This window comes from Malaclemys terrapin, chromosome 14, assembly GCF_027887155.1.
Source record: "Malaclemys terrapin pileata isolate rMalTer1 chromosome 14, rMalTer1.hap1, whole genome shotgun sequence".
Classification (NCBI taxonomy): Eukaryota; Metazoa; Chordata; order Testudines; family Emydidae; genus Malaclemys; species Malaclemys terrapin.
Genome location: NC_071518.1, coordinates 5,708,349 through 5,736,179, shown reverse-complemented (window position 1 = coordinate 5,736,179; position 27,831 = coordinate 5,708,349). Strand labels below are relative to the sequence as shown.

General features: G+C 38.7%; 1 protein-coding gene across 2 annotated transcripts in view; it reads left to right on the top strand.

The window, feature by feature from the left end:
* Positions 1–27,831, top strand: part of BANP (BTG3 associated nuclear protein) — a 262,099-nt gene that overhangs the window by 12,905 nt on the left and 221,363 nt on the right. Inside the window, exons 2-5 of one of the 2 annotated variants that reach the window (XM_054049419.1) lie at positions 6,161–6,253; positions 10,223–10,252; positions 13,774–13,868; positions 18,443–18,642. In XM_054049419.1, the coding sequence (XP_053905394.1) occupies positions 6,163–6,253; positions 10,223–10,252; positions 13,774–13,868; positions 18,443–18,642 (416 nt within the window). In that variant the 5' untranslated portion in view covers positions 6,161–6,162. Of the gene's footprint in view, positions 1–6,160; positions 6,254–10,222; positions 10,376–13,773; positions 13,869–18,442; positions 18,643–27,831 lie in introns of both variants that reach the window. The other variant, XM_054049420.1, reaches the window with a different exon arrangement.

Here is a 27,831-nt window from a genome sequence, read left to right as displayed (position 1 = left end):
GTTAGTTAGCATTTCATGCTTGGTAATGTGTCTCCACTGGCTGTGGGGATTTTCAGGCTTAGGGCATGGCTACACTCGAAACTCCAAAGCGCTGTCGTGGGAGCGCTCCCGCGGCAGCACTTTGAAGTGCGAGTGTGGTCGCAGCGCCAGTGCTGGGAGAGAGCTCTCCCAGCGCTGCAGGTACTCCACCTCCCACAAGAGTTTGTGCAGATTGTGGAGCTTTTATGGGTTTAAAACTGAATCCATTTTTTTTTTTTAAGTTCTGACTTCTTACCAGAGAAGGACAAAATTTCCAAGATCCTTTGCTGTTATGGCATCTATTTCATTTTTCCTGCTGTCATCCTCAATTTTTGGGATTTGCACTGTAGCCCATCAGCACAGTGTCTGAGCACCACATTATCAAAGTGATATTTTTAGGCAACCTACTTGTCTTACCTTCACTTTCATGCCAATCAACACGTACTTTCGGAGACCAGATTTCTGTGCTTTGGCTGCAGTAATATGTTTCTGTAACCTGCATTCCTGTCTTTTGATTCTTTTCAACACCGAGGTTGAAAGAATTCTCAATGTCAGCGTACAATAGTAGCTCATTCTTAAAGGATAAACAGACCAACACCTGTGCATGAAGCTGTAATGACTCCAAGTTTATCCTCCTGCCCCACTCACAATTGCCAGAAAGACAATAGTGAAGCATTAAATATAGTGATTTTTTTTTTAGTGAACAAAGTCCAATATTGTGATGATGCCTGGCTTTTTGCCTGTAGGATCTTTCAGGGGCATCTCATTACAAACATACATTTTGTTTTCTTCTGTATAGGGAAACTGAAAAGTATCATCTTTGAAATTTCTTAGCACTTTATAAACTTTCATATGTAAGCCCCCTAGTCCTCAGTCAGTTGTGCAATATCGTTAGGTATGGCCTAACAGGGCCAAAAGCATTTACTGAACATTACAGCTTGGAAACTAAGAACTTCCTAATATCACATGCAATAGAGCTTGTTATAATTCTTATTATACATTGTAATATCCTAGTATTTTTATAATTGAACAGTAACAGTTGTGGTCCAGTTTAGTTACAGAATATAGGGTTTAAACAATTACTGTTTTTACTTACCATTTTTGAGTAATGTGGACTGGGAAGAAGAAAGGTAAAAGTGCTAATAGCAGTTCAGAAATTTTAAGATGCATTCTTTTCTCTTCATAGTTTACAGTGCAAGTCAATGCAGTGTAAAATTGGACTTTCTATTTAAAATACTTTTGAGGTTTCATATTTCTATTCCCAATATGTTGATGCATGAAGTCCATAGGAGGCTTGGCAGTTCTTGTATTTACAATGCATTTGACCTTCTACACTATTAAAAAGGCTGCTTTTTATTGTGTTTTACTTATTAATATGTTATATTATGTTGATATATAATGTGTTTTGTTAGGGAATTATTCACTAGTGCAGGAAGACTCAGTTCTGGCTGCCTAATGGAGTGACTCTGGTCTAGACACCGAGCCAGACTTTGGATTTATAAAGGTTTTGAAAGTCACAGAGGTGAAAGCCTGTGAAGAGCACTGTTGGGCTCTGATCCAGCAAATATTTATGCACCTGCTTAACTTAACATATGGTGAGTAGTTCCATTGACTTCAACGGGACTGCTCACAGTGCGTAAGGCTAAGCACGTGTTTAAGTCTGTAGGACTGAGGCCTAAATCAGTAGTACTCACACTGGATGCAGGACAAATAAAGAAGGGGTTGACTGGTGGCCAGTAGGTGCATGGAGAAGAAAATGCGTATTTGCAACAAAAAATAACTATTTGAAAATGTGTGTTTGTGTTGATCATTTTTTCCTCTTCATTGGATTTATTCTTGTTTAACACAAAACAAATGTAATGTAAAGGTTTGGAGCAGGCAGAGGGGAAGTAAAATGTGGTAAACTGGAACAACTGTCCTCCTGTTACATACAATTAAAGTATTGTAGCAATCTTGCAACAGTAAAGTAGCACTCAGGAACATCAGTCAATATTTGCCATCACTGAAACACGATCAGCTGATGTATACATTTCATGTATTGAAATGCTACCTTTCTAAATCACCCTATTCACACTCCACCCCCTCAAATTAGTTTTAGAAAGTAAAACTGTTTATTTGATGTATGTTAGTAAGGCTGTTGACCACACACCTGTAAGCTGTTTTCCCACAGATTTTATTATTTTAAATGAAATTTAGCCAAAAAAGATAATGCAGTCATATACATTTACCGATAAATATTTGTGTTATTAAAGAAACATGGAATGTAAACAAAAATAGCTCTACCCTTGTCAGCTGTACCTGTTACACACTGGTGCTTGTTAACAGTTCAAACATCACAAATAGGGATTCTAGTTTTACGTTTAACTCCATGTATTTGTGAATAAATGCTTTCAGGTAAAAACCAGTTACCTCTCTGTGGATTTCAGGCAGCTCTCTGTCTTTGCCCCCTTTCCCATACATCAGTTTGCACTCTTCCTAGTCAATTTCACAGATGGAGTATCAGCAGTGATAGTAATAATGTTAAAAAAGCCCCAAAAATGTTCTCAGCTCTGTACATTTGCCATCAACTGGTCTCTCTTTCCCCCCACCCCCAATCTTAAACATAAATATTAAGTTGAAAAAGAAACAAAGCATGGGAGTCTGGAAGGTAAAAAACTTCAAATATTGCCTTAATTAATATTTATTGTTAACCATACTTGGCTCTGTAAAGAACATAGATTAGGTAAGGGTCCTCAAGGAGCCTACAGTCTAGGTATTGTATTTATTTGAATTGATAAAAATTGTCTATTCAAGACTCAAGTTATTTCACAGTCAGTCATTCTACATTGATCCAAACCCATTAGATGGAAAAACATCTCTACGCTATGATTGACATCTCCTTTTTTACCCACTTCAAATCTTATTCAAATGCCCCACCTACCAGAAAAATAGGCTAATTTTGCAGTGTGACATCAAGGTCACAATATACAGAATATATTAGGCCACGCCCAGAGGGATTAGGGTTGGGGTGGGAGGCTGAGGAGAGAGTGAGTCTTTAGAACTGAGGAACTGCCACAGAGAACATCCTGCCACTACCTCCTCCTTGTTTAAACAAGGGGGCTGTAATCTTGAGCAGCTCAGTTAATCACAGCTTCCAGAGTTTTACATGAAGAAAGAGATGGACCAAAGATTCAAACCCTTTAAAGGGACTGCATAGGCCAATACTATCACCATCTTAAAGTTCACCTAAAATGCAATGGTGATCCACGTAAACATCATTAGTGAATGGGCAGCCCCATTCTACACTAACTGTGATTTCCAAATGATATTAAAATTTAGACCTAGGTGGAATACATCAAAGTAATCCTACCACAAGGTGAGAAACTGAGACAAAATCTGAACCAAAAGAAATGTTGCAACTTTTTTTCGCTTGGTTCAGTGAAGCATTACTTTAATCTTATTTGGAGTGATTTTTTGTTGTTCGAGAATTAACTAAACAATATATACAGTTATGAGCGAAAGGATAGTTCAGTGGTTTGAGCATTGGCCTGCTGAACCCAGGGTTGTGAGTTCAATCCTTGAGAGGGCCATGTAGGGATCTGGGGCAAAAATCAGTACTTGGTCCTGTTAGTGAAGGCAGGAGGCTGGACTTGATGACCTTTCAGGGTCCCTTCCAGTTCTAGGAGATAGGTATATCTCCATATATGATCAAGCAAGTAGCATTTTGGGTCCATTATCTCTCAGCCTGTTTTAATATAAATTCATATTCATGAACTAGTTGAATAAACTGAAATGAAGAAGATATTCTCTCTGTACCTGCAGAAGAAGCTACTGCTTTCAAAAGCTGGTTTAGCACTTCTGGAACTGTAGTTGTTGGTGCTCAGCCATTGACTTCCACCAGCTCAATGGTTTGACTTTCTTTAAAACTTGGCAGCAGACATATACTGATTAATATTATTTTTTGCATTTAATTTAAATGATTTTAATATATATTATAATAAATTTAGGCCTTAATATAAGTTGTCAATTTCAACTTTAATTTCAAATAGATTTGTTTTTAAAAAAGCAACTTGTATTTAATTAAAAATAAAAAATCCATTTTTATCCACTCTGCTATTTGAACAACTTCAATTAATGCTTATTTTCAGTTTAAGGTGCTTGGACTTTCCCATCAGGGAGCAAGTGCATGGTTTAGTTCCAGAAAACAATCACTCTTCCTCAGAGAGGACTAACCCATGTACACATTTACTAGCACTGTTTGCTGCATCATCCTCTATTTTCACCTACAAGTCTTCCATTGCAAGCACTCTTGCAGCCTTTGCATATGAGATCTGGCATGAGGTTAGTGTAATAGCTCCTGTAATTCATAAAGGGATCATTAGGCCAGGAGATTTTGCTAATCAGTAGTAATATAGAGATTTGCAAAGTAAGCATGTGCACTGTTTTTTTATTTGTTTGTTTGAATCAGATCTATTGCTGGAGAAACAACCCTCTCCCACTCTCCTTTTTTTCTTCTTTGTATGGCTGACAAAGTCAGGTACAAATGCCAGAGGAAATCAAAACTAATCAGAATTCATCTTGACCTCTGGAAAGACTCAGTATTGATATGTGTCAGTATTTAAAAGCTGAATGTGGCAGAAGAATAGGAAGCATGGTGGGGAGCAGAGATATGACTGTGGGAATTGTGGAGGAAAGGGATTGTGAATGGGGGAAATGGAGCTAGAATGTGGGTGTTGAGGGAAGCCATGGAGGAAACATGGGGATGTTGGGCTGTGATAGAAGGTATGGGAAAATTTGGGACACCTGTGAGGAGGATAGGGGCAAGAAACAGGGGAGCAGAACTGGCAGAAAGAAACAGTGACAAGTGGAGCTCCTGACTGTGTTGCTTTTTTGGGGTGGCCTGAAGTATCGGGGGTGAATCATAGAAGATTAGGGTTGGAAGAGACCTCAGGAAGTCATCTAGTCCAATCCCCTGCTCAAAGCAGGACTAACACCAACTAAATCATCCCAGTCAGGGCTTTTGTCAATCCGGACCTTAAAAACCTCTAAGGAAGGAGATTCCACCACCTCCCTAGCATCTGAAGAAGTGAGGTTCTTACCCACGAAAGCTTATGCTCCCAATACTTCTGTTAGTCTTAAAGGTGCCACAGGACCCTCTGTTACTTTTTACAGATTCAGACTAACACGACTACCCCTCTGATACTTGACACCTCCCTAGGTAACCCATTCCAGTGCTTCACCACCCTCCTAGTGAAATAGTGTTTCCTAATATCTAACCTAGACCTCCCCCACTGCAATTTGAGACCATTGCTCCTTGTTCTGTCATCTGCCACCACTGAGAACAGCCGAGCTCCATCCTCTCTGGAACCCCTTATAGCAGGGGAAACTCCCACAAGGGGAAACTCTCTCCAGCTAGTGGCTTTTGGCTGCTCTGCTCTGGGCTCTTTCCCTCAGGTTAGCAATTTACACATCCCACTTTGTTACACTCGAGTGCCAGTCCCCTCTCTTGTGCACACCGATCTGCTTACTTGGTGGAAACAGTGTACCTTAGTTCATCGGTTTCACCTCAGTTCTACACTCTTATGAGCAAAAGGCAATGAAAACCAAACTGAAGTTTATTTAACAGAGCTTGAGATAAAGATTCAAATAAAAAAAGTATAAGGGCTTGGAAACATAAGGTTATAATTACAAGAAAAAAATAAAACACAATATATAACCTATACATATTAACAAGTTACTTTCCTGTCTAGTAAGGTATTTCTCACCCACTGGTTCTTGCAGCGCTTGTCCAAGTTGGTGAGATCCACTGTTCATGAGACAACTCCCATTGGCAGAGTTATTCCTCTGTAATGGATAAACATTTGGGCCATTTCTTCTCGTATACAGTCACAAGCTATTGTCGCTTAGCCCAGGAGGCCGCCTCTTCCCATAACTCTTCTGGGGTTCGTTTGTCTTTATAAACCTCCAGCCTGCATCTACTCCAGATGGTAAACATATGCCCTCTCCGTGGATGTTCAATGTCCTTATGTTGATTAGGTCAGCTCTTCGACTCCCCCTTCTCAGGTGATACCCTGTTTCCCCGACAATAAGACAGTGTCTTATATTAATTTTTGCTCCCAAAGATGCGCTAGGTCTTATTTTCAGGGGATGTCTTATTTTTCAGAAATGAAAAATGCCTTATTATCGGTGGATGCCTTATTATCGGGGAGGTCTTATTATCGGGGGGATGCCTTATATTACAACGAGAGGCAAAACTGTAAGTAGGCCTTATTTTCGGAGGATGTCTTATTTTCGGGGAAACAGGGTAGGTTTCACTCCCAACAGATTTGAAACATAATTTCCTACATGTCACATAGATCTAAAATTGTTTCCTGTATAAACATTTCTCATCCATGACAATCAGCTAGTTCTTAGCTTTTAGCAGATACCACATGTGACCCCCTTTAGTGAAATATTGAGAAGATGGTCGGACATGGGTAATATACCTACCTGGGCCTGTCTGTGTTACACTGCTCCCTACGGGCCTGCTCAGGAACTTTTCTCATCATGGTGACAAATCTTCCCATGCTGGTTGTCATTGTCTTGACTCCCCAACCAACCTAAGCAATAATGTTGTTGGGACCCTTTATGCGCCCATGCCATGGGACAGAGCTACTAGCTTTACCTCCCCCTACTCCAGGCCCTTGCACAACCACAAAACCCCAGGCCACTAGCACATTTCTGTGCTTTGGAGAGCCCCACTTATCCCCTCATGCCACCGTAGGTATCTTTCGCCACTCTGTATAGCCCTTTATTCTCTGCTGTCCACCGTGTCTCCTTGGCTCTCCAGATGTATATAGGGAGCACAGCTGGTGATGGGAAATAGATAGCTCATGCATCTGAGTAGTTCATAGATTTTTAAGGCCAGAAGGGACCATTGAATCAGCTAGTCTGACCTTGACCACCTGTCCACTATTCTTTGTGTAGCTCTAAACTTGTTCTGAATAAGAGGAATAACTTCTCTTTTTATGTATTTAATTTTTAACATTTCAGAAATGGCTTTAGATTAGGATATTGACACAATGTGTATGACATTTGGAGTTTGTGAGGACTGATTTCTCAACTAGAGGAATCCAAAGAAGTGTTGGGAAAACAGTAAAATTTAAAAATAGGCGCATTTTAAAATGTTTCTTCTGGAAAAGTTAATAAATACTTTACAAGAAAGATTGTGTACAAGAAAAATTCTGTTGTGAACTGAAGACTTATTTTGCAAAATTTGTAGACTAAAGGTAGGATTTCCAAAAGTGCTTAGTGCAGGCCTAATTCTTCTCCTTTTGAAGTTCATAGGGGTTTTACCATTTACTTCAGTGAGAGCAAAGTTAGACCAATGTTGAACTCTTCTGAAAACTCTACCCTGAATTTAATTGTTGAATGTGAAACAAAAGGCATTTTACTCCAGCTTTAATTTCAAATTTCTGTGCAACTTCTACTAAATTACCAATGCCTCCATAATCCATTTATTGTGTGTGTGTATACAAATAAATACATTTTTCCCTAATGTTTTGATAGAGCAGGGATCGGCAACCTTTGACCTGTGGCCCGTCAGGGAAAGCTGCTGGCGGGCCGGGACGGTTTGTTTACCTGGCGGGCCGGGACGGTTTGTTTACCTGCAGCATCCACAAGTTCAGCTAATCGCGGCTCCCACTGGCCGCGGTTTGCCGTTCCAGGCCAATGGGGGCTGCGGAAAGCAGCGCAGGCCAAGGGACATGCTGACCGGATTTCCCTGACGGGCCGGATGCCAAAGGTTGCCAGATCCCTGTGATAGAGGTTCTTTCTGAGTCTGGGGGCAGCAGACTTACTGGTATGTTGTGCTATGCCTGGTGAGAATGTAGGAATGGCAGATTCTTGTTTGTAAAATACAATGCTTCATCATGACCTTGGCCAGTTGCCTATTCGCAATGTCTGATTTATTGAAAATATGTTTAAAAAGGTGAAAATTTATAATGTTATGAAGAAACATTACCATATATGTGTGCCATTTGATAAATTACCATATCTTGGCTGTTTTAATCCTTTATATTAATTAACTGCTAAAAGACATCTGTCCAAGCTAGGATAAAGTGGGAGCTTTGTGCCTGGAATTTTTTTTTTTTTTTTTAAACGTTTATCAGTATTTCACCAGAACATGACACAAGAGGCTGGGAGTGGAGAAAGGAGGTCAGAAACGGGAAATTGTTTTTCACTTGCACTAAGGGAGGGCTTAACTAACTTGAACTAATTTTGTTATAACAAATGGATTTTGGAAGGGGAAAAGGTGTGCATTGTATAGCGGCCTAAATTGAATTTAAACAAGTGAGTTACAGATCCCTTGAAAGTGATTTATAATATGCTGATGTATTCATAACTAGAACAGCACTGCTGCGCAAGGCTAAAATGAACCATGTGAAGTATCACTGCTATCTAGCGTTGTAAATATGATTTTTTTAAAAATCAAGATTTGACATAATTTGTCCCTTTTCTAATGTGTGGATTGAAAGATGCATCCCTTCAGATTAAGGGCAGAGTTCTGAACAGTACGCAGTTAGTGACATTATGAAACAATAATTCTAGCACAGCTGTTTTCTTATGTTAAGACTGGCTGGTTCCCAGGACTTCTGAGAAATGGCAAATTTAACTTGCCAAAATGGCAACCACATGTACTAACCTATTGCCAGTTTTCTTGGGCACCTTGCCATAGTCTCTACAATCCCAACAGTTTTCATAGTGATCAGAATTTCAAATGAGTCAATATTGGCAGTAACATCATTTTGAGTGAACAACTCTGATAGTCTGTGGTGTCTTCATTCAAAAGATACAGGCTTTTCTAATGAGCAGCTGCTGCTGAGGCCAATCTCAGAAGTCTTTGGTAACACTGTATTTTTTTTTTTTTTTTTAAATTGCACTCCACCTGCCTGGTTTAATTGCTTTCATGTGTTTAAGTGGAAGAAGGAAAGAGGAAAATGTTTATGCATAGTTGGATTGGATTCAGTGTCAAGGTTAAGGGATAAATTACCATTTCCATTGGTAAACCTCAAATTATCCTTCTAGTATTCTTTGCGCCAGGTATTAAAAAAGAATGGTCTCCTGGAACGCATTGTCCATCCTTCTGTAACTGTGGGGAAGCACAGATGTGAACTGTTCCTGTGATTTTAATTCAACTTCAGAGGCTGAAGATTTTCCTTAATATGGTTACTAAAGACCTTTGACAGAGGATTCTGCAGGAGCAGGGCTGAGAAATGTTTGGCTCTAGAATCAGGACCATGCTTTGGAAATAGAATTAAGCTTCATCAGAGCTGAGCTGTAGAAACTCCAGGCAGAGATTGGCGCCAAGAGAGTAAAAATTGAACTTTGGTTCAAATTCAGTTTTTATTAGCAGCAGAGAAGTCCCTAATCTCAGTGTATGTTAACCAAGATTTTTACAGATCCCACAGGAATGTCACATTTGCAGGGACAATGTCTCTATATATGTTTGTATTGTGCATTGCAGAATGGGGGTGCAATGCTGATTTGGTCTTTGGATGCTATTTCAATATAAATATTAATTAATTTACCTGTTTTAAAAAAGATAGCCTGTAAATGAAAAGAACCCTGCAATTTAGGAATGTTATTCCCTTAGTAAAGAGGCCAAAGTGTCTTATGATTTATTTATTTCTGTATATGTATGTGTAAGTATTGTTGCTATTTTTAAAAATTCAATTTTAAACAAAAATTATATTTAAAATAAAACCCAAACACTTAACTGTGTATTTAGTGCTGGTGAATGGCATTGAAGTGCCAAACTGGGGAGTCAAGGGACTGTCTTTATTAACAGAAGAGGTACAGCACATACATTGGGATAGTGCAAGCTTTCCTCACAGGTCCAGGTAGGACCAACTCAGAAATGATAGGTGTATTTCAGTCTTGGTCTTCTTTGGAGATGCTACCAAACAAAGTGGCAATTAATGGCAGCTGGCATAGTAGTTTCTGGGATATGGACACGTGCCTGCTAGGAACTGGGCCAATATTTACCCTATCTGTTTCACAAGGATCACTGAACGTTCATTAGGTGGCAATAACCAAACCAATCTGGATTTGAACCAATGACCTAAAGGTGAAAGGCTCTGATTCTCACTATCAATCCTTTGAGTCACAGCTCCTTTTAAAGAACATGAATAAAGTATTAATTTACTTGTGTGTGTTAACATTCTTTTTTGCTGCTGTCTTTCAGGGTTGTACGAAGTAGCAGACCTCTTAGAGTGTGAGTTTGGGGCCTTCCGTGGTATTTGAGCGAATATTGTTGCCTGATTCTGAATGATGTCAGAACAGGATTTGGCAGATGTGGTTCAGATTGCAGTGGAAGACTTGAACCCAGATCATCCAGGTACAGTAGGGGGTAGCACTGACAAAAGGAAGAGCAGTGAAATGTTACCTTCTAAACAGGGAATAAAAATCACTATTGGACTCCTTTTACAAATTCAAAATGGCGCAAAAGTTTCGTAGAGAATTTAATTCTGCCTTTAAAAATGGGTTTGTTAACATTACATTCCAGTAACTTTATCAACATGGCCTGAATTTTCTTACTACAACAGTTTTTATTGTTAACATTTTGCATTTAACATCTTCAAAAATAGAGGGCTATATCCTCTCCCTGTTCTTTGTACAGAAGTACTTTTGTGCAAAAAATCTAGGGTTAAACATTGCCTACAGTAAGTTTTTCTTCTTGCTGAGCATCTTTCTCAGGCTTTCCTCCAAATGAGAATTGCTACCCAACAAGTTATGAACCATAGTTTTGTACTTGGTATTTACTATTTCCTCCTTTACGTGATTGAAATTCTTTGTATTGTACCAAAGTGGTAGCAGATTGAAATCACCTCCAAAAGCATTATTGTGACATTCATTGTTCTTGAGAGTTTGTTCATTAAAGGAAAATATCAATGTAGGATGCTAGTTATTGGCCTCAATCCATATATGGCCTCATTGGAGGTAGTGGGTCTATGTGTATGAGTAAACGTGGGCAGGAGTGTTTGTAGGATTGTGCCCATAATTTGGGAAGACACTGATGTTAACAAGGCCCCATTCCTGCACTCAGAACCATGTGGGTGAACCTCTGCACTAATGAAGAGCTCCAAAGAAGCTGTTTGGGTTCTGCATGTGTGCAGTGGTCGACCCATAGAGTTCCCATAGCAAGACTGGGGACTAGCTTTGGAATGCAGTATTAAAAGATATGAGGAAGCAATGAAACACTGAAGACATTGTAAGCCTCTTTGTTACATTTTTGTTTTTGTCCAGTCTATATATTTAGGCCATATTATTTGTTTGTGGGGAGCTATGTTATTTATTTAACTTAGGTTTCTGCAAGATTTATTAATGCCAAATACATCTTCATGAATAGACGTTAATATCCAAGTGCCTAGATGCTTTGATAGGTACCTTTAAACAACAAATGTAAATACAGAAAATCTAGAACAGGGGTTGGCAACGTTTGGCACGCGGCTCGCCAGGGTAAGCACCCTAGCGGGCCGGGCCAGTTTATTTACCTGCTGACGCGGCAGGTTCGGCCGATCGCGGCCCCCACTGGCCGCGGTTCGCCATCCTGGGCCAATGGGGGCGGCGGGAAGCGGCGTGGGTGAGGGATGTGCTGGCCGCGGCTTCCCACCACTCCCATTGGCCCGGGATGGCAATCCGCGGCCAGTGGGGCCACGATCGGCTGAACCTGCCGCGTCAGCAGGTAAATAAACTGGCCCGGCCCGCTAGGGTGCTTATCGTGCCGAGCTGCGTGTCAAACGTTGCCGACCCCTGATCTAGAATAAGAGGTCACAAAAATGTTGGTATACCAATACTTTTCTGATGAAGTTTAAATAAAAGATGAGAGGTGTGTAGTATAGAAATGTAACTTATATACTAGTGATGATCTTAATTTATAGTATTAGCATTTTACAGCAAATGAACTCTATATCCATGAAAAAGATCTGGAACATTCCTGAATTTTTTTGAGTAAACATGGCTTTACATCAACAATATGAGGATATTCACAGCTGAGTGTAGATCTTAAAAAGGCTGAATATTAAAAAATATATTTCTCAAAAAACAGACTACAAATCCCATAGAAATCATAGAATCATAGGTCTGGAAAGGACCTGGAAAGGACCCTGTGCTAAGGCAGGGCCAGGTATACCTAGACAATCACTGACAGGTGTTTGTCTATCCTGTTCTCAAAACCCTCCAGTGATGTGGATTCCACAACCTCCCGTAGAACCTTACTCCAGAATTTATACTTAGAACGTTTTTCCAAGTGTCTAATTTAAATCTCTCTTGATGCAGATTAAGCCCAACACTTACTTTCTTGTTCTATCTTCAGTGGACATGGAAAACAGTTGATCACCATCCTCTTTAAAACAGATCATACCACATTCGAACACTGTTTTCCGGTCCCCTCTCAACCTTCTTTTCTCAAGACTAAATATGCCCAGTATTTTTAATCTTTCCACATAGTTCAGATTTCTAAACATTTTGTCATTTTTGTTGCTCTTTTCTGGGCTTTCTCCAATATACCCACATCTTTCTTAAATTGTGGCACCCGGAAATGGACACAGTACTCCAGCTAAGATTTCACATTTGCTGAGTAGAGGAGGACAGTTACCTCCAGTGTCTTACATATGACACTCATGTTAATGTATCCCAGAATGATATTGGCCTTTTTTGCAGCTGCATCACACTGTGGACTCATATTAAATTTGTGATACACTATAACCCCCAGATCCATCTCAGCAGTACTACTACCTCGCCAGTTATTCCCCATTTTGTAGTTGTGCATTTGATTTTTAGCTTCCCAAGTGTAGTACTTTGCACTTGTCTTTATTTAATTTCATCTTGTTGAATTCAGATCAATTCTCCAATTTGTCAAGGTAATTTTGAATTCTAATCCTGTCCACCAAAGTGCTTGCAATCTCTCCCATCATGGTATCATCTGCAACTTTTATAAACATATGCTGCACTCCATTATCCAAGTCATTAATGAAAATATTGAATATTACTGGACCCAGGACAGATCTTGTGGGATGCCACTAGATATGTCTCCCCAGTTTGACAGCGAACCATTGATAACTAGTCTTTGAGTTCAGTCTTTCAACCAATTTCATCTAGAACACGTTTGCTTATGAGGTTGTCATGTGGGACTGTCAAAAGCCTCGCTAAAATCAAGATATATCATGACATGCTGCACTCAGCATTTCAGTGGTGCTCTTTATGAATACGCCATTAGAATTATTTAATAATTTCTCATAATATTAAGTTGATTTTCCTCATTCAAAAGTAAGCGTATTACCAGTATCGCAGTAGTTTGTCCCCCTGGAGATAAGATCACCCTTATTTTTTCTAGATAATGTACATGAGAAATTTAAGAAGTTAATATGCAACACATCATACTTAAGTTGTACATAGACATACCATATATGTACAGTGCTGGATATTTTCATTAGTCCAGGTGATGTATTTTAGGACTGACATTGTTTCAGAGAGAAATATGAGCGCATATAATGGATCAAATAATTGAAATATTCAGTGTTCCAAATATTGCCTTATGAAGTGGTAAGTAGAGTGCTTACCCATTGTTGTTACATTTTAAAATAAATAAGCAAATAACTGCTCTGCGTAAAGCTAAGTCAGGCTAGAGCTGTTTTTCTCTGTGTTGCTGGATTCTTTCAGTTAGTCACTTCAGTGTCTTCATAATTTATTTTGCCTCCAGAATTGTAGTGTGACAATGCTTACTTTTGCTTGCAGTTGTATTGGAGAATCATGAGGTGACAGATGAAGATGTAGAGCCTGCTCTGAAACGCCAACGGATAGAAATTAACTGCCAGGATCCCTCTATTAAGGTTGTGATAATATACTTTTCTGTTGTTCAGAAGATCAGATACATGCAATTGCTTTTCTTTGGGGGAAAAAGTACGTTAAAAGCAGAGGATGGATAATAAAATATTAATAGTATATTTAAATGTGAATGGGGGTGGGTGGTTACCCTTTCTGCAAATGTTTTAGAATTATTATTATTATTTTAATTGTTTATCATTATTTATACAATATAGTGCTATGAATTATGGATCAGGACCCCAGTGTACTAGGCAGGAAAATAAAAGGTTCCTCAAGGACTTACAATCCAGGTGGTGATGTCTGTAGTGATGGAGAAAGGAGGTAGCAGGGAGGGCTTGCGGGGTGGGGGAGAAGAACTCTGTTTTAGCTATGTTGAGCTTGAGCTGATTGCTAGATATCCCTACAGAGATCTGAGAGAGAGAGGCCTAGATTCTAGTTTGGGCAGAAGGAGACAGGTCTGGAGTAGAGAGGTAGATCTGTGAGTCGTCAGCATAGAAACGTTAGTTGAATTTGTTTTGTGTGGATGAGATCACCCAGAGATGAGGTGCAGAGGGAGAAGAGAAGGGGACAAATATGGAGTTCTGTGGATCCCCCATGGAAAGCTGTAGAGGGGGATGAGGAAGACCCTCCTAAGGACACAGTGAAGAAGTGATTAGAGGTAGGAAGAGAACCATGAGTGGAAGTCACAGAAGCCGAGTGAGGACAAGATTTCAAGAATATGTGCATGATTCACAGTGTTGAAAGCAGCTATGGCAGGTCAAGGAGATAAAGACGAAATACTGATTTTGAGCTTTAACTAGAAATATGTCATTAAAGACTTTGGCGAGAAAAGTTTCAATGGCATGCAAAGAATGGAAGCCAGATTGGAGAGGGTCTAAGATGGAACTGCAGCGGAACTTCAGACAGTGATTGTAAACATCACATTCAGTGATCTTAGAATTGAAAGGGAGAAAGAAAGTGGGGTAGTAATGGGAAAGGCAAGCTGGGTCATGGGTGGGAGTTTTTAAGATGGGAGAGACTCAATAATGCTTGTTTGTATGGGGAAAGAGCCAGAAGAGAGTGAGAAGTGAATGAGAAGAATAAAGGAGGGGATGAGAGTAGGCATGAAGAAGATCAGGAGATGGGATAGGATGAGGTTACTGGGATTAGAAGAGGGAAGCAGATGAGAACCTTCTGCCTCCCTGACAGGAGAAAAGAACAGAATTGTAGGAGGGGAAAGAAAGGCAAGCTATGGGGGGTGGGAAAGTCTCATCAGATTTGGTCAGTTTTCTCTTGGAAGAAATTGGTGAGATCCTGTGTGTTTTATTGGTAGTTAGCACAAACACCCATATGGCTTAAAACCTGGAGGATTGCTAAGTACCTCGTTATCTTCCAGAGCCAAATCAGCTCAGTCACCTTCTAATAATTCTTTTAAAATTATAGTTTTCTTTGAATTAGTCCAGCCACATTTGACTTGATTTCCCTGTGCTCACAGACCTTCCCCACCTCTCCCACGTATGTTTCTTATTGGTAGTGTGTATTGATAATGTTTCAGTCTTGAGCACCAATAAACATGTAGATAATATTCTGCTGCTACACAGATTGGCGTATATAGTCTTACCTTCTTAAGATTGCCCTAGAAGCTGTGAAGATCAGACAAGTCTTCCCAAATTAAGAGTGCAAGCTGGCCTGCAGCGTTATCAAACAGTTCTATACTGCTCATTTTACTGTAAGCTAGGCTAGCTGTGTAAATTTAATTTTAGATGGAGGCCACTAGGTGGCATACTGGCTGTTTCTTAAAGTCAATTCAAGGCATATGTGTTATCACCAGGGCTGTCAGTTAATTGCAGTTAACTCATGAAATTAATTGCAATTAAAAAAATTAATCACGATTAATTGCAGTTTTAAGCACACTGTTAAATAACAGAATACTAACTGAAATTTATTAAATATTTTGGATGTTTTTCTACATTTTCAAATATATTGATTTCAATTACAATACATAATACAAAGTGTACAGTGCTCACTTATTTTTATTACTAATATTTGCACTGGAAAAATGATAAAATAAATAGTATTTTTCAATTCACCTCATACAAGTTACAACTGTAGTGCAATCTCTTTATCGTGAAAGTGCAATTTACAAATATAGATTTTTTTTTTTGTTATGTAACTGCACTCAAAAACAAAACAATGTAAAACTTTAGAGCGTACAAGTCCACACAGTCCTACTTCTTGTTCAGCCAATCTCTAAGACAAACAAGTTTGTTTATATTTATGGGAGATACTGCTGCCTGCTTCTTTTTACAATGTCACCTGAAAGTGAGAACAGGCATTTGCATGGCACTTTTGTAGCCGGCATTGCAAAATATTTACTTGCCAGATATCTAAACATTCGTATGCCTCTTCATGCTTCAGCCACCATTCCAGAGGACATGCTTCCATGGTGATGACGCATGTTAAAAAAAAATGCGTTAATTAAATTTGTGACTGAACTCCTTGGGAAAGAATTGTATGTCTCCTGCTCTGTGTTTTATCCGCATTCTGCCATATATTTCATGTTATAGCAGTCTCGGATGACGACCCAGCATGTTGTTCATTTTAAGAACACTTTCACTGCGGATTTGACAAAATTCAAAGAAGGTATTAATGTGAGATTTCAAAAGATAGCTACAGCACTTGACCCAAGGTTTAAGAATCTGAAGTGCCTTCCAAAATCTGAGAGGGACAAGGTGTGGAGCATACTTTCAGAAGTGTTGAAAGAGCAACACTCCGCTCCAGAAACTACAGAACCCAAATCACCAAAAAAGAAAATCAGCCTTCTGCTGGTGGCATCTGACTTAGATGATGAAAATGAACATGCATTGGTCAGCACTTCTTTGGATTGTTATTGAGCAGAACCCATCATCAGCATATCAGCATATCCTCTGGAATGGTGGTTGAAGCATGAAGGGACATATGAATCTGGCACGTAAATATCTTGCAACCAGACATGCCAAACCCATGAAAAAAACGCAGAAATTGGGCTTGTTTTTGGCTTAATTGGCTTGTGAGTTGCCTGTTTGGTTAGTTTTTGGCTTGTAGCTTGTGCTTGTTGTAGCTTGTTGCTTCTTTTTTTTTTTTGATCGGTTCCCGGCAAGTAGGGGTAGAGGGGGGAGAGAGCCAGGGGTGCACAGCAGGCCCACCACAGTCCCAGACTGCACACCCGGGAGGTCTCTAGTCACATAGAGTGTTGGGGTTCTTAGGGATTCGCTTGTTTAGGTCTTGTTTTGAAATGGGATTTACTTGATTTTTGGCTTATTGTGAATGTCGGGGGGCTTATTTACCGCGTGAAAGTTGGCAACTGTGCGTTGCAACGCTAGCTACAACAGTGCCATGCAAATGCCTGTTCTCACTTTCAGATGACATTGTAAACAAGAGGTGGGCAGCATTATCTTCTGCACATGTAAATAAACTTGTTTGTCTGAGCGACTGGTTGAACAAGACCTCGGACTGAGTGGACTTGTAGGCTCTAAAGTTTGATATTGTTTTATTTTTGAATGCAGTTATTATTTTGTACATAATTCTACATTTGTAAGTTCAACTTTCATGATAAATAGATTGCACTACAGTACTTGTGTTAAGTGAATTGAAAAACACTTTCTTTTTTTACAGTGCAAATATTTATAATAAAAAATAAATATAAAGTGAGCACTGTACACTTGGTATTCTGTGTTGAAATTGAAATCAATATATTTGAAAATGTGGAAAACATCCAAAAATATTTAAATAAATGGTATTCTATTATTGTGTAATAGTGTGATTAATTATGATTAATTTTTTAAATCATGCATTTAATTGTGATTAATTTTTTTAATCGCTTGACAGCCCTATTTATCACTGTTTAATTGCATAATTTCCTCCAGGAAAATCTTGCAGAATATGCTTTTCAAAAATGGATATGTTTGCTTAGGAAAACAGATCTTATTTCTTTCTTTGCGTATGCCCACGTTAGCTGTTCGATATGGAATGAAATTCAGCGACACTTGTTGCCTTTGAGGTTATGTTATTTGTTTTAATGGATTGATAGGATCATTCTACACATTTGTAAGCAGCTAACTTTATCTTTTTGGGGAGATCTTATCAGACTTATCCATTAGCGTGCTGAAGCGTGTTTATAATCTTTTTTTTTTTTATTCATGAGAAAGTGAGATGTTTTGGTTTGTCATCTTAAACTTTGGTGTGGGAGGTGAAATCACATTAATAAGATGTTCGGTTTGGATGCTGTTGGCTTCTACATGAAGAATTACAGGAAGTCTGTGAATGGTAATAATGCTGCTGGATTTCATCAGTTTTAAGTATGGTCAAATTTTGTGACTAGAAAGGTTGATAGTGTCCCTTGAGTGTTTGCCAATCATATTTAGCAAAAAGAACAAGAGTACTTGTGGCACCTTAGAGACTAACAAATTTATTAGAGCATAAGCTTTCGTGGACTACAGCCCACTTCTTCGGCTGCTACTCTGAAACCAATCATATTTAGGTGGCTCTTGCTATATGTAAGTTCCTGAAGATAAATTTGTAAGTTTCTAAAATGGCTCTTTTTACCTTCTCTCCTCCTCAGTCGTTCCTGTTTTCCATTAATCAGACAATATGCCTGCGACTAGATAGTATTGAGGCAAAGCTGCTGGCACTAGAGGCTACCTGCAAATCATTGGAAGAGAAATTGGACCTCGTCATGAACAAACAGCATAGCCCTATCCAAGTCCCCATGGTGGCGGGTTCTCCCCTTGGTGCTACACAGACATGCAATAAAGTGCGATGGTAAGAAAAGAACAGGCCAGTCATCAATATACCAATGTACTTTTTCAATACTATCCCAAATCCATCTCTCTGGCAGTACCAAACTCTGCAGCTTTATGTTTACCTGTCAGGAGCTTGGTATTTTGGTTAGAATGTAGAATTAATTCATCTTGAAGGCAATTGCTATGCCAGTTCATGACGTTACTTCTGTTTAGACTGAGACTAAACATATCACATTGGTCCATGAACGGCTTGGAACTATTTCCACATTTCATTTTGATTTAAACCAGACTGATTCATCCTTCCTTTGGAAAAGTCACATCAAATATTAGATGTGTTTTTTAAGTTTTTCTTTTCTTTATTTTATATTAACATTTCTAGTTAATGTGTTTATTGATTGTTTAGGCCATATTATTCTAATCACTTCTTATTTGACTTTTATCTACTACAAGTTAAACAGAATGGCTTAGTTACGTGTGCCTGTTCCCTAAAAGTTCTCAGTAGAATAATATCTAGTGTTTATTTCTCAGATAGAATCATAGATGTTAGAGATGGAAAATACCTATTAAATAATCTGATCCATTTCACTGCAACTGCAGACTTGACCTACAGTACATTTACTTGTACATTATCCAGTATGGTTTTAAATGTCTGAAGCATTGGTAGTCCACCCCTTCGCTTTGAGGATTCGTCCAGTCTAATAGATTTGACTGTCAAAGGGTTTTGTGTAATGATGAGCCTAATTTTTCCCCATTCATAATTTCATTCAGTTTTCCTAGATATGCTTCCATAAATAATTTGACCTAAATAATTAATCTCGGTACTTGTTTACATCTTTGTAATATTTATAGAGTGTTTTCATAGTCCATATCCTCCTTGGTCAATTTGTAGCCAAGATACACATATTTAACTTTGCTTTCATAAATCAATTTTTCCAGCCTCTGATCTCTTTCATTACTCTTCTCTGAACTCTGATTAGTTTCTGAATATTTTTCTGACCTGTGGTACTCAGAAATAAACACAATATTCTAGGTGCACTAAAGCCTTATATAAAAAAGCTATTATCTCCTTGCTTCATACTTTGAGGCCCATGAATGTACACGTTAAAAAACAACAACTTTGTCCTTCTTTTACTGCCATGTTGAACTGCAAATATCTGTGTAATTTGCTGGCCACTGTCATGTTGGGTTCCCCTTAAGCATTACTACTTTATAAGTAAATATGTCTTTCAGATTGTATTTCCCCCAAGATACACACTTATATTTTTGCATTTCTGTCCTGAGGGGTGTTTGCAGCTAGCCTCAATTTAGTAATCGCAGTTCATTAACATGCTGTTTATACCCTCTCTCAGTTCATTAATGAAGATGCTAAACCAGACTGGACCTAATACTGATACCTTAAAAAAACCCCATAGATTCAGATATTTTACAGTCAGAAGGAACCATTAAGATCATGTGATCATTCTTACTTACTGCATAACACAAGCCATATAATTTTGCCCAGTAATTCCTGCATTGAGCCCAATAACTTGTGGTGGAAGTAGAGTATATATTTTAGAAAGACATCCAGTCTTGATTTAAAAACTTCAGATGATGGATGTTCCTTGGTAAACTGTTTCAGTGGTTCAAATGATCTTTATTTCTAGTTTGAATTTGTCTAGGCTTCTACTTCAACCTTAATCTACTATTAGATAGTGTGCTGGACACATAACTCAAATGACTTTTTGAGAGCAGTTGAGTGCCCAGTACTTTTGAAAACAGGCTGCTTATTTAGGTACCTAAATTTGAAGTTTGGAATCTAACTTTAGGCACCCTTTTAAAAACATGGGGGATCCATAATTGTCAGGATTATTCTTTCTTTGAAACAGATACCTCATAATTGTCTATGATCTTAAGAAATAATTGTCAGCAATAGGTAATTCCCTTAATAACTAAACTGCAATTATCAGACTGCGGACTTGTATGGCAGGTGCGGAAATGTATGTATGTATGTTATGTTATCCCTTTACCTACTCTTTATCATTATCTATTGTTACAGGGACTTCCTTTCTTATTATTCAAATTATTTGTATATATTTGTTTTTGTTAAATACAGATTTTTAGAAAGGAATTCAGGGTCCTGTATATAATTTAAAAACGTCCCCTTATAATGGGCTTTATACACAAAGCATACATTTAAAAGATTTATTCACAAGTATGTGACCTGGTCAGGAACCTATCCAGTGAGCATTATCCTTCATCAGTAGGTTTTTCTAATTATACTGTTTTAATTCTCTAATGGATTTAATGTTCAACCTGAGGCTGCGTTCTCTCTCTTAAGGCCATGCATGCCTGCTGTATGCATTCCTGTGAAACTTAGCAGTTAATCTCTCACTTTAGGATTTCAGATTTTTGTGACCGTTTTTCTGGTAGTCCGAAAACATTTTAGGTGATGAGGCTCCCGCCACCCTGCTTCACATGTACTTTTCAGAATTATAACTGTGAACTAAATGATCTTAAATACTTTGTGCATTTGTTATTAAATACCAGAGCAAATGGATTCCCGATCCAATGATTTCCAGCTAGTGTGTGGCTAACTAAAAGCTAATAGCTTCTTCGCTACTCAGGGAGAAGGTAGGGGGAAGAAATACTTGGTATAGCTGTGTCTGTTTAAATTATTCAGTTTGGTATTTCTATTTTGTAGAATTACTTTTGTCCTTTGATTTTAATTAAAAAGATTTTTAGCATGATTCCCAACAAACAGCAGCATTCCCTCCGTTAATTATTTTAATGAAATATGAGAGAGAGGTATAGTACATCAGTTTAAAAAAGTTTTAAATTTTTGACAGCAAGTAATAAATTGTTAGGAATATCTTCAGCTTTGTTGTCAAGAAGACATTTCCTGAAGTTCAGTTCAATTTCTGGGCTATAGAACGAAAAGAACAATAGGAGTATATACTCAAAGGACACACGTATTTAACTTACAATTCATTTCTGCTTTAACAAAGCTTCTGGAGAGTAGATGAAGAGCTGTCAGCGAAATATCACAGACTCATTCACGTGGAAAGGCTCTACACCTGGTTCTGAGCCAGCCCAGCTTTGTTAATGGCTGGCTCAGTTTCACTGTGATGGGATGTATCGCTAAATACCCTACCTCTCATCTCATAGAAACTAGTTCCACTTGTTGTTTATTTCTAATTAAAAACCTGCATTGACTGTTCTGTCGTAGGACTCTCTCTTTATGTTCTCCCGCTCCTTAAAACACAGATGGCGGTGGAGAACTGCCAACTTCAGTTGGTATTTCAGACACAGATTTACAGATTCCACACTTGAATGAGATCCTTCAACCACTTTCTCCTCCTCCTGCCATTACACTAATACCAGTTCTACCATTGTAATAAAACCATTGTGTACAGATAGCAGAGCCATGTCAACCAGATGGTGTTACACTTCACAACAGTATCTTAGTTGTGTGTCAGCAACGCAGACTTTCCATTTTTTCCCCAGTAAATTCTTTAAGGTTGTGATATCTCCTCTTTCCCCCCAAGCAACTTTGAATGTTTTTTGTGTATTTTATTTAGTGATTAGCTGCTTGTATTAATGTGATACAGATTTACCATAATCAAGGTTCATTTGTTACAATATTGTACATAGTAGAGTGTATAAATTATAAATTCACACATCAATTTTATTGCTCTGTGATATTTTGCTATTTTTTAATACTTGTTATATAAATGTGTCCCCTCAGGTATGTCGGTTTCAAGTGTATCTAGGCCATCTTGTAATGAGAACAAGGGTGACTTGGATACGAACTATTTTTTTTCCTGCGTCACCTTGTGGTGGGTTCTGACAACTGTAGTGAAGCAGCAGAGTTCATAGCTAAACATTCAGGCCATCCTAGATTATGATTTGGAATGTCAAACTACCTGCTTCTGCTGCAGAGGTCAGAATAAAATTACACAAGGCTTGTTTATAAGATTGAGTGATATAATATAATCTCGCTATGCAACTGATGTTTTATAGAGCCAGGAGTCTCACTTATGTAAAAATTGGCAGCTTGAAGCTCAACTTTCTATTGTTTTCCCATTGTAAACTTAACATGCTGATTTATTGGGATAACTCATGCTTTCCTCCTTTTTTTAAATGCCAATGTGTAGTTTCCAAGTTTTTAAAATTCTCATTAGGGAAATAAAGCAGAAGTTTCAAGGAGATTTGCAATAAATCACGGACCTCGCTACATTATTAGCTTTCAGAGCAGAAATTTACTGCATTCAGAATCTGAATCTGATTTCGATCTTTATTAAACATAGGAGAATTGATATATCAGGGGAGAACTTTTCCAATACTCTTCCTTGGTTTTATTTTTTTGTTTTGTTTTTCTTGAAGACTTGCTGACACCTCTTGGGAAAACTACAAAATACTGAAAAATGATGATTTCATGTGCTTCTGGTGTTTTCACTAAATACAGTGCATAAAAACTGAAGTCTTGTTCCCACAGTTGTTCTGCTCCTCTTAACTCCCACCTGATGTCATGAAACTCTATGACACACCAACTAACTGCAGTGGAGATGGATTTGATGTTACTCTAAAAGATTATAATCTTGGGTAGCAAACAAGCTGCATGAACAGGTGGAGTCTTGAGAAACAAAAAAGATTAATCTTCAGAACTCTTAGTAGAAAGGAACAGATAAAGAAGTCACAGAAAATCTGACACACGAGGAATTCTTTCTAAGCAGAATGTTATTGCGTTTTCCATAAGATGTTGGTAGATTTTTAAAAGGGACTTAAAGACAGTAAATAAACACAAATAAGGCTTGCAATAATTAAAACTTAATAAAAGAGACTTAGAAAATAATTTGTTAATGCTTAGTGACTGTTTAAAAATATGTGGTTTTCAACCTTATCTTTGAAGCCAGGACTATGATGGTTCCATAATATTACTGTTAATATGAATTAATCCCCCTTTCCCCCCCCAAAAAATTAGTGGAATAGAAAGATGTTCTCAGGCTGTATACAGAATTGTGTTTAACTGATTAGAGCCTTAAAATAGCCAAGAACAGTAGTACAGTAATGTAATAAATATCTTATTAGTAGGAGACTGTGTATTGTTTTGGTGTTCTGAGTCTTGTCTTGTCTGATGTCATTCAACCTCTCACTCAATCTGTCCAGAATCTGACTGGTCTGCGTCTCTGCCTTCATCATTTTTTAGTAGTATGGCCATCAGCAATCCCTTATTTTTGAGGTAACATGCAACCAAAACTTTCAATAGCTCCCATAAGATTGTTGGGGAATTTAAGGTAGTTCCTTCAGTTTGCTGTAGTGCAACACTTGATATCACTTAAATGCAACCTCAAACAGAACTTTGCAAACTTGGAACATGTTCAGACAGAAGAGAGGTGATTCATAGATTTACTAACTAAATATATGGACCTGATAGTGCAATGAAACTCATGTTTGTGTGTCTTTTAAAACATTTTCCCTGGAAAAATTCAACCTAGATACAGCATTTTTTTTTGTTGGCATACTGGTATTACCCAGTTTCTCAACTTGGTTAATCTAGGTAAAAGCTGTTGAAATGGCTAGTTAATTGGTTAATTATGCCAACCACTGATTAAAAATCAACATTGTAGTTTTATATTTTTCTGTACAGAACATGGACTGCAAGGCTAAATGCACTGCTCACCATTGTCAAAAGATCTCGAGTGACATCCATGAATAGGAAGTTTTGCTCATGTTGGCAAGGAAAGGGGGAGGGTGTAACCTTTTAAAAAATGGAATTACTCTCCATAGACTCTCCTCCAGCATACCATGTAGGTAGTATCTGTCAACTTACATTTTTTTTCAAAAAGCAGTATTTGTAGCTTTTGACTAAGATTGCTAAATAGAAAACAAAAGGGGGCATGACATAGTTCCACCACTAGGTGGGATATGCAGACTTGTTTTTATTTGTTTTTATATGAGGTGTTGTTTGTCCTCTAGTAAAGTAAAATCTGTCAACAGAGTGGGTTAGGTTTTGATTCATAGGATTTATTCTTCTAGTATGCATCTCCAGTGTGCCAATTGGAATGCCTTTTGGCTTTGGATTTTCCCAGTTCAAGGAGTTCAAGAACTATATTTCTGGACAAATGTTTCTTTTTGTTTTCAAGTTGTTTTGTATTCCAGTGATATGGAAAATTAAAAGTTAAAAGAAAGATTAATTTAAATGGATTTGCAAAGCATTGAAGCAAGAAAACAAAATTAGAACACAGTTGTAATTCAGGAATAAGATAAAAGAATGTAAGATAAACTGCTGCATAGAAAGTCTTTAAGAAAAAACAAAACATGAACAACAACAACAAAATCCAGTCTATAGAAATTGAATTACAACCAGAATAGAAAAAAGTAATTAAACTATATATAATATGAAAAAAAATATATTTTCTATTGACTATGAGTAACTAGCATTGCACACATGCTTATGTGCTTTGCTGGATTGGCGCCTGTAGCATCAGTGAACTAACAAATGCAGCTCCCAGACCTCTGCAGTTCTCAGTCAATAAAACTGGTGTACAAACAAAGCTCTTTTAACTTGTTAATTACTATGGGCCCAAATCTGTAGCTCCAGCCTAAACAGAGTTCCTTTTAAAATCAGTTGGATTTTAGCATGAAAATCAGCTCCTGAAAAGGCATGATTGTTCAACCCTCCTGTGAACAGTTCTTAATCACGCAAGTCATCCCACTGATGCTATTGCATGGGAAAAGATTGGATGATTGGGTCTATGATCTGTGCTGAACAAAATCCACCATGTTCATTTTAGGTCTGTTGGCAAAATGGGGGAATAAAACCAGTATTTGCAAAATGGAAGAGGACTATCTTCTGTGTGGAAAAAATAGATAGTATTTTTCATAATGAAATACACCTTAAAATAATTTTCATATTAAAAAATGTTAGACTATTAAAAAATACAGAGCAAATCCTGCAATTTAGGCTGGTGAAGGTTAGTAGCATTATTGAGATGACTTTGGAAGAGAAGGAAGTTAGTGGTTATGTCCTTAGAATTGCAGCTGTTCCTTGGAGGAGTTTAGTGCATGTTTGTTTCTGTGGTATTCCATGCCAGGGGAAATACTGTGGCTCCTAATAAAGGGATGGATGAAAATCCAAAGACACTGCAGTAGTAGCAGAGTCATTTTTGCGTAGATGATCGCATATTTGACATTGCTGTTGGAATGTAAGGAGGGGCTATTTTAATTTAGTCTTTTTGAAGCTGTTTAACAAATCAAAGACCGGAGTGCTGAGTGTAGTCTAGTTGCGTATCTTTCCCCATATCCATGTCATCCAGAATAGTAGAGTTTTAGTTTCTCTTAGTTTTAGTTTAGAAATTCAGTCTGAACAAGTTCTGGCCTAGTTAGTAAACCACCTCATTTGTCACACAAACACTTCGGAGACATGTTTGAAAAGTTTGATGTTGATTCTTCCTTTGGTGGATCATGGAGTTACTGATTTATACTGATTACCTACCTTGCTGGCCAAACCTCTCTGTGTGTCACGTGTGTGTATTCATGCTCCAGACGAGGTGGATGTACTTTGTACATTCTTTGTACTTAAATGCAGCACAATTCTGCACTGAAAACATTTTAGACCAATTCTTATGTTTGGTTTTTGATATTTTATCATTTGTGCTAGTTTAAGATGCACAGAAGCACTCTTCTAAACTACAGTTAGATCCTGATTCTGAATATTAGAGCTGGATACTAGGTACTTCTGAATTTAACCTTTTCCATTTCCTTTATTTTAGTTATATGAAGTCTTCATAAATTCAGACTTAGTGTTTGTATTATGAATTGTTGAACAAATACTGAAATGCTGTGTGTTTTATCATTAGTGTAGATTGCACTTCTTGGAGTGATTGCTCATGTTGATTCCAACTAGGTGTATGCGCGCCACATGCACAGTCGTCGGAAAGTTTTTCCCCTAATGGTACCCGTCAGGTTGGCTGTGGAGTCCCCTGGAGTTGCTCCTTCATGGCAGTGTATATAGGTCCGTGACAACTCTCTGCCTCTTCAGTTCCTTCTTGCCGCCAGTGACGGTCATTGGAGCAGCTCCTCTCTTGCTAACAGCAAGCAATTCCATACTGGACTTTTTCTCATTACCTGTAAATAGTTAAAAAACTAAGTGTATTAGTTCAAACAGTCCTAGTTAGTTTAGATAAGTTTCAGTTGGGGTCCCCCCCCACGTTTCCCCGACAGGGGCATGCCTCAGGGTTTCAAACCGTGCGGGTCCTGTCTGAAGCCTATGCCAAAGGGAGACCCACAGGACTCCTGTCTAAAGTGCTTGAGGGAAGCCCATCAAACGGATAAGTGTAAGATCTGCAGAGGCTTCTGACCCAGGAGACCAAGAAGGAGAGGGACTTTAGGCTGAAACTATTCCTCATGGAGTCAGCCCTTCGTCCCCAGCTGGCACAGGAGGCATCCGACCCCTAGCCCAGCACTTCAGTGTGGAGCATGGTCAGCATCACCCAATATCAGTTCACGGTCCTCCCCTTCGGTCTCTCAACAGCCCCTCGGGTGTTCACCAAGAGCATGGTGGTTGTGGCAGCCTTCCTGCGGAAGCATCAAATGCAAGTATTCCCATATCTAGATGACTGACTAATCAAGTGCCGCTCCCAGGCCCAAGTGGAGGACCACATGAGCCTTGTGTGGATGAAGTTCCACAGGCTTGGCCTCATTCTGAATGTGGAAAAGTCAACCATAGCCTCCACTCAGAGAATAGAGTTCATAGGAGCTCTCCTAGACTCCGGTCAGACAAGGGCATTCCTCCTGGAATCTCACTTCCTCGCCATGGGCACCATCATAGAGATTTCTCAGAAGATTCCCCACTACTATGGTGTGAAATTGCCTGAAATTGTTTGGACGTAGCCTAGGTATACAGGCCAAACAGACTGCCTAGACAAATTGGTCACACTCACTCCTCCAGTCCTCGAGTCCTCCGGTGGTGGCTTGACCCACAAGCAGTATGTGCAGGAATACCCTTCTCCAGGCCTCAGCCATCGCTGTCCCTAGTCACAGATGTGTCAGCGATGGGATGGGGGGCACACCTAGGAAGATTCAGGACCCAAGGTCTTTGGTCCCAGGCAGAACTTTCGCTGCACATCAACATCAGGGAGCTGCGTGCGGTTCACCTCGCTTGCCAGACGTTTCAAACTCATCTACAGGGCATATGTGTATTGGTATTGACGGACAATACCATAGCAAT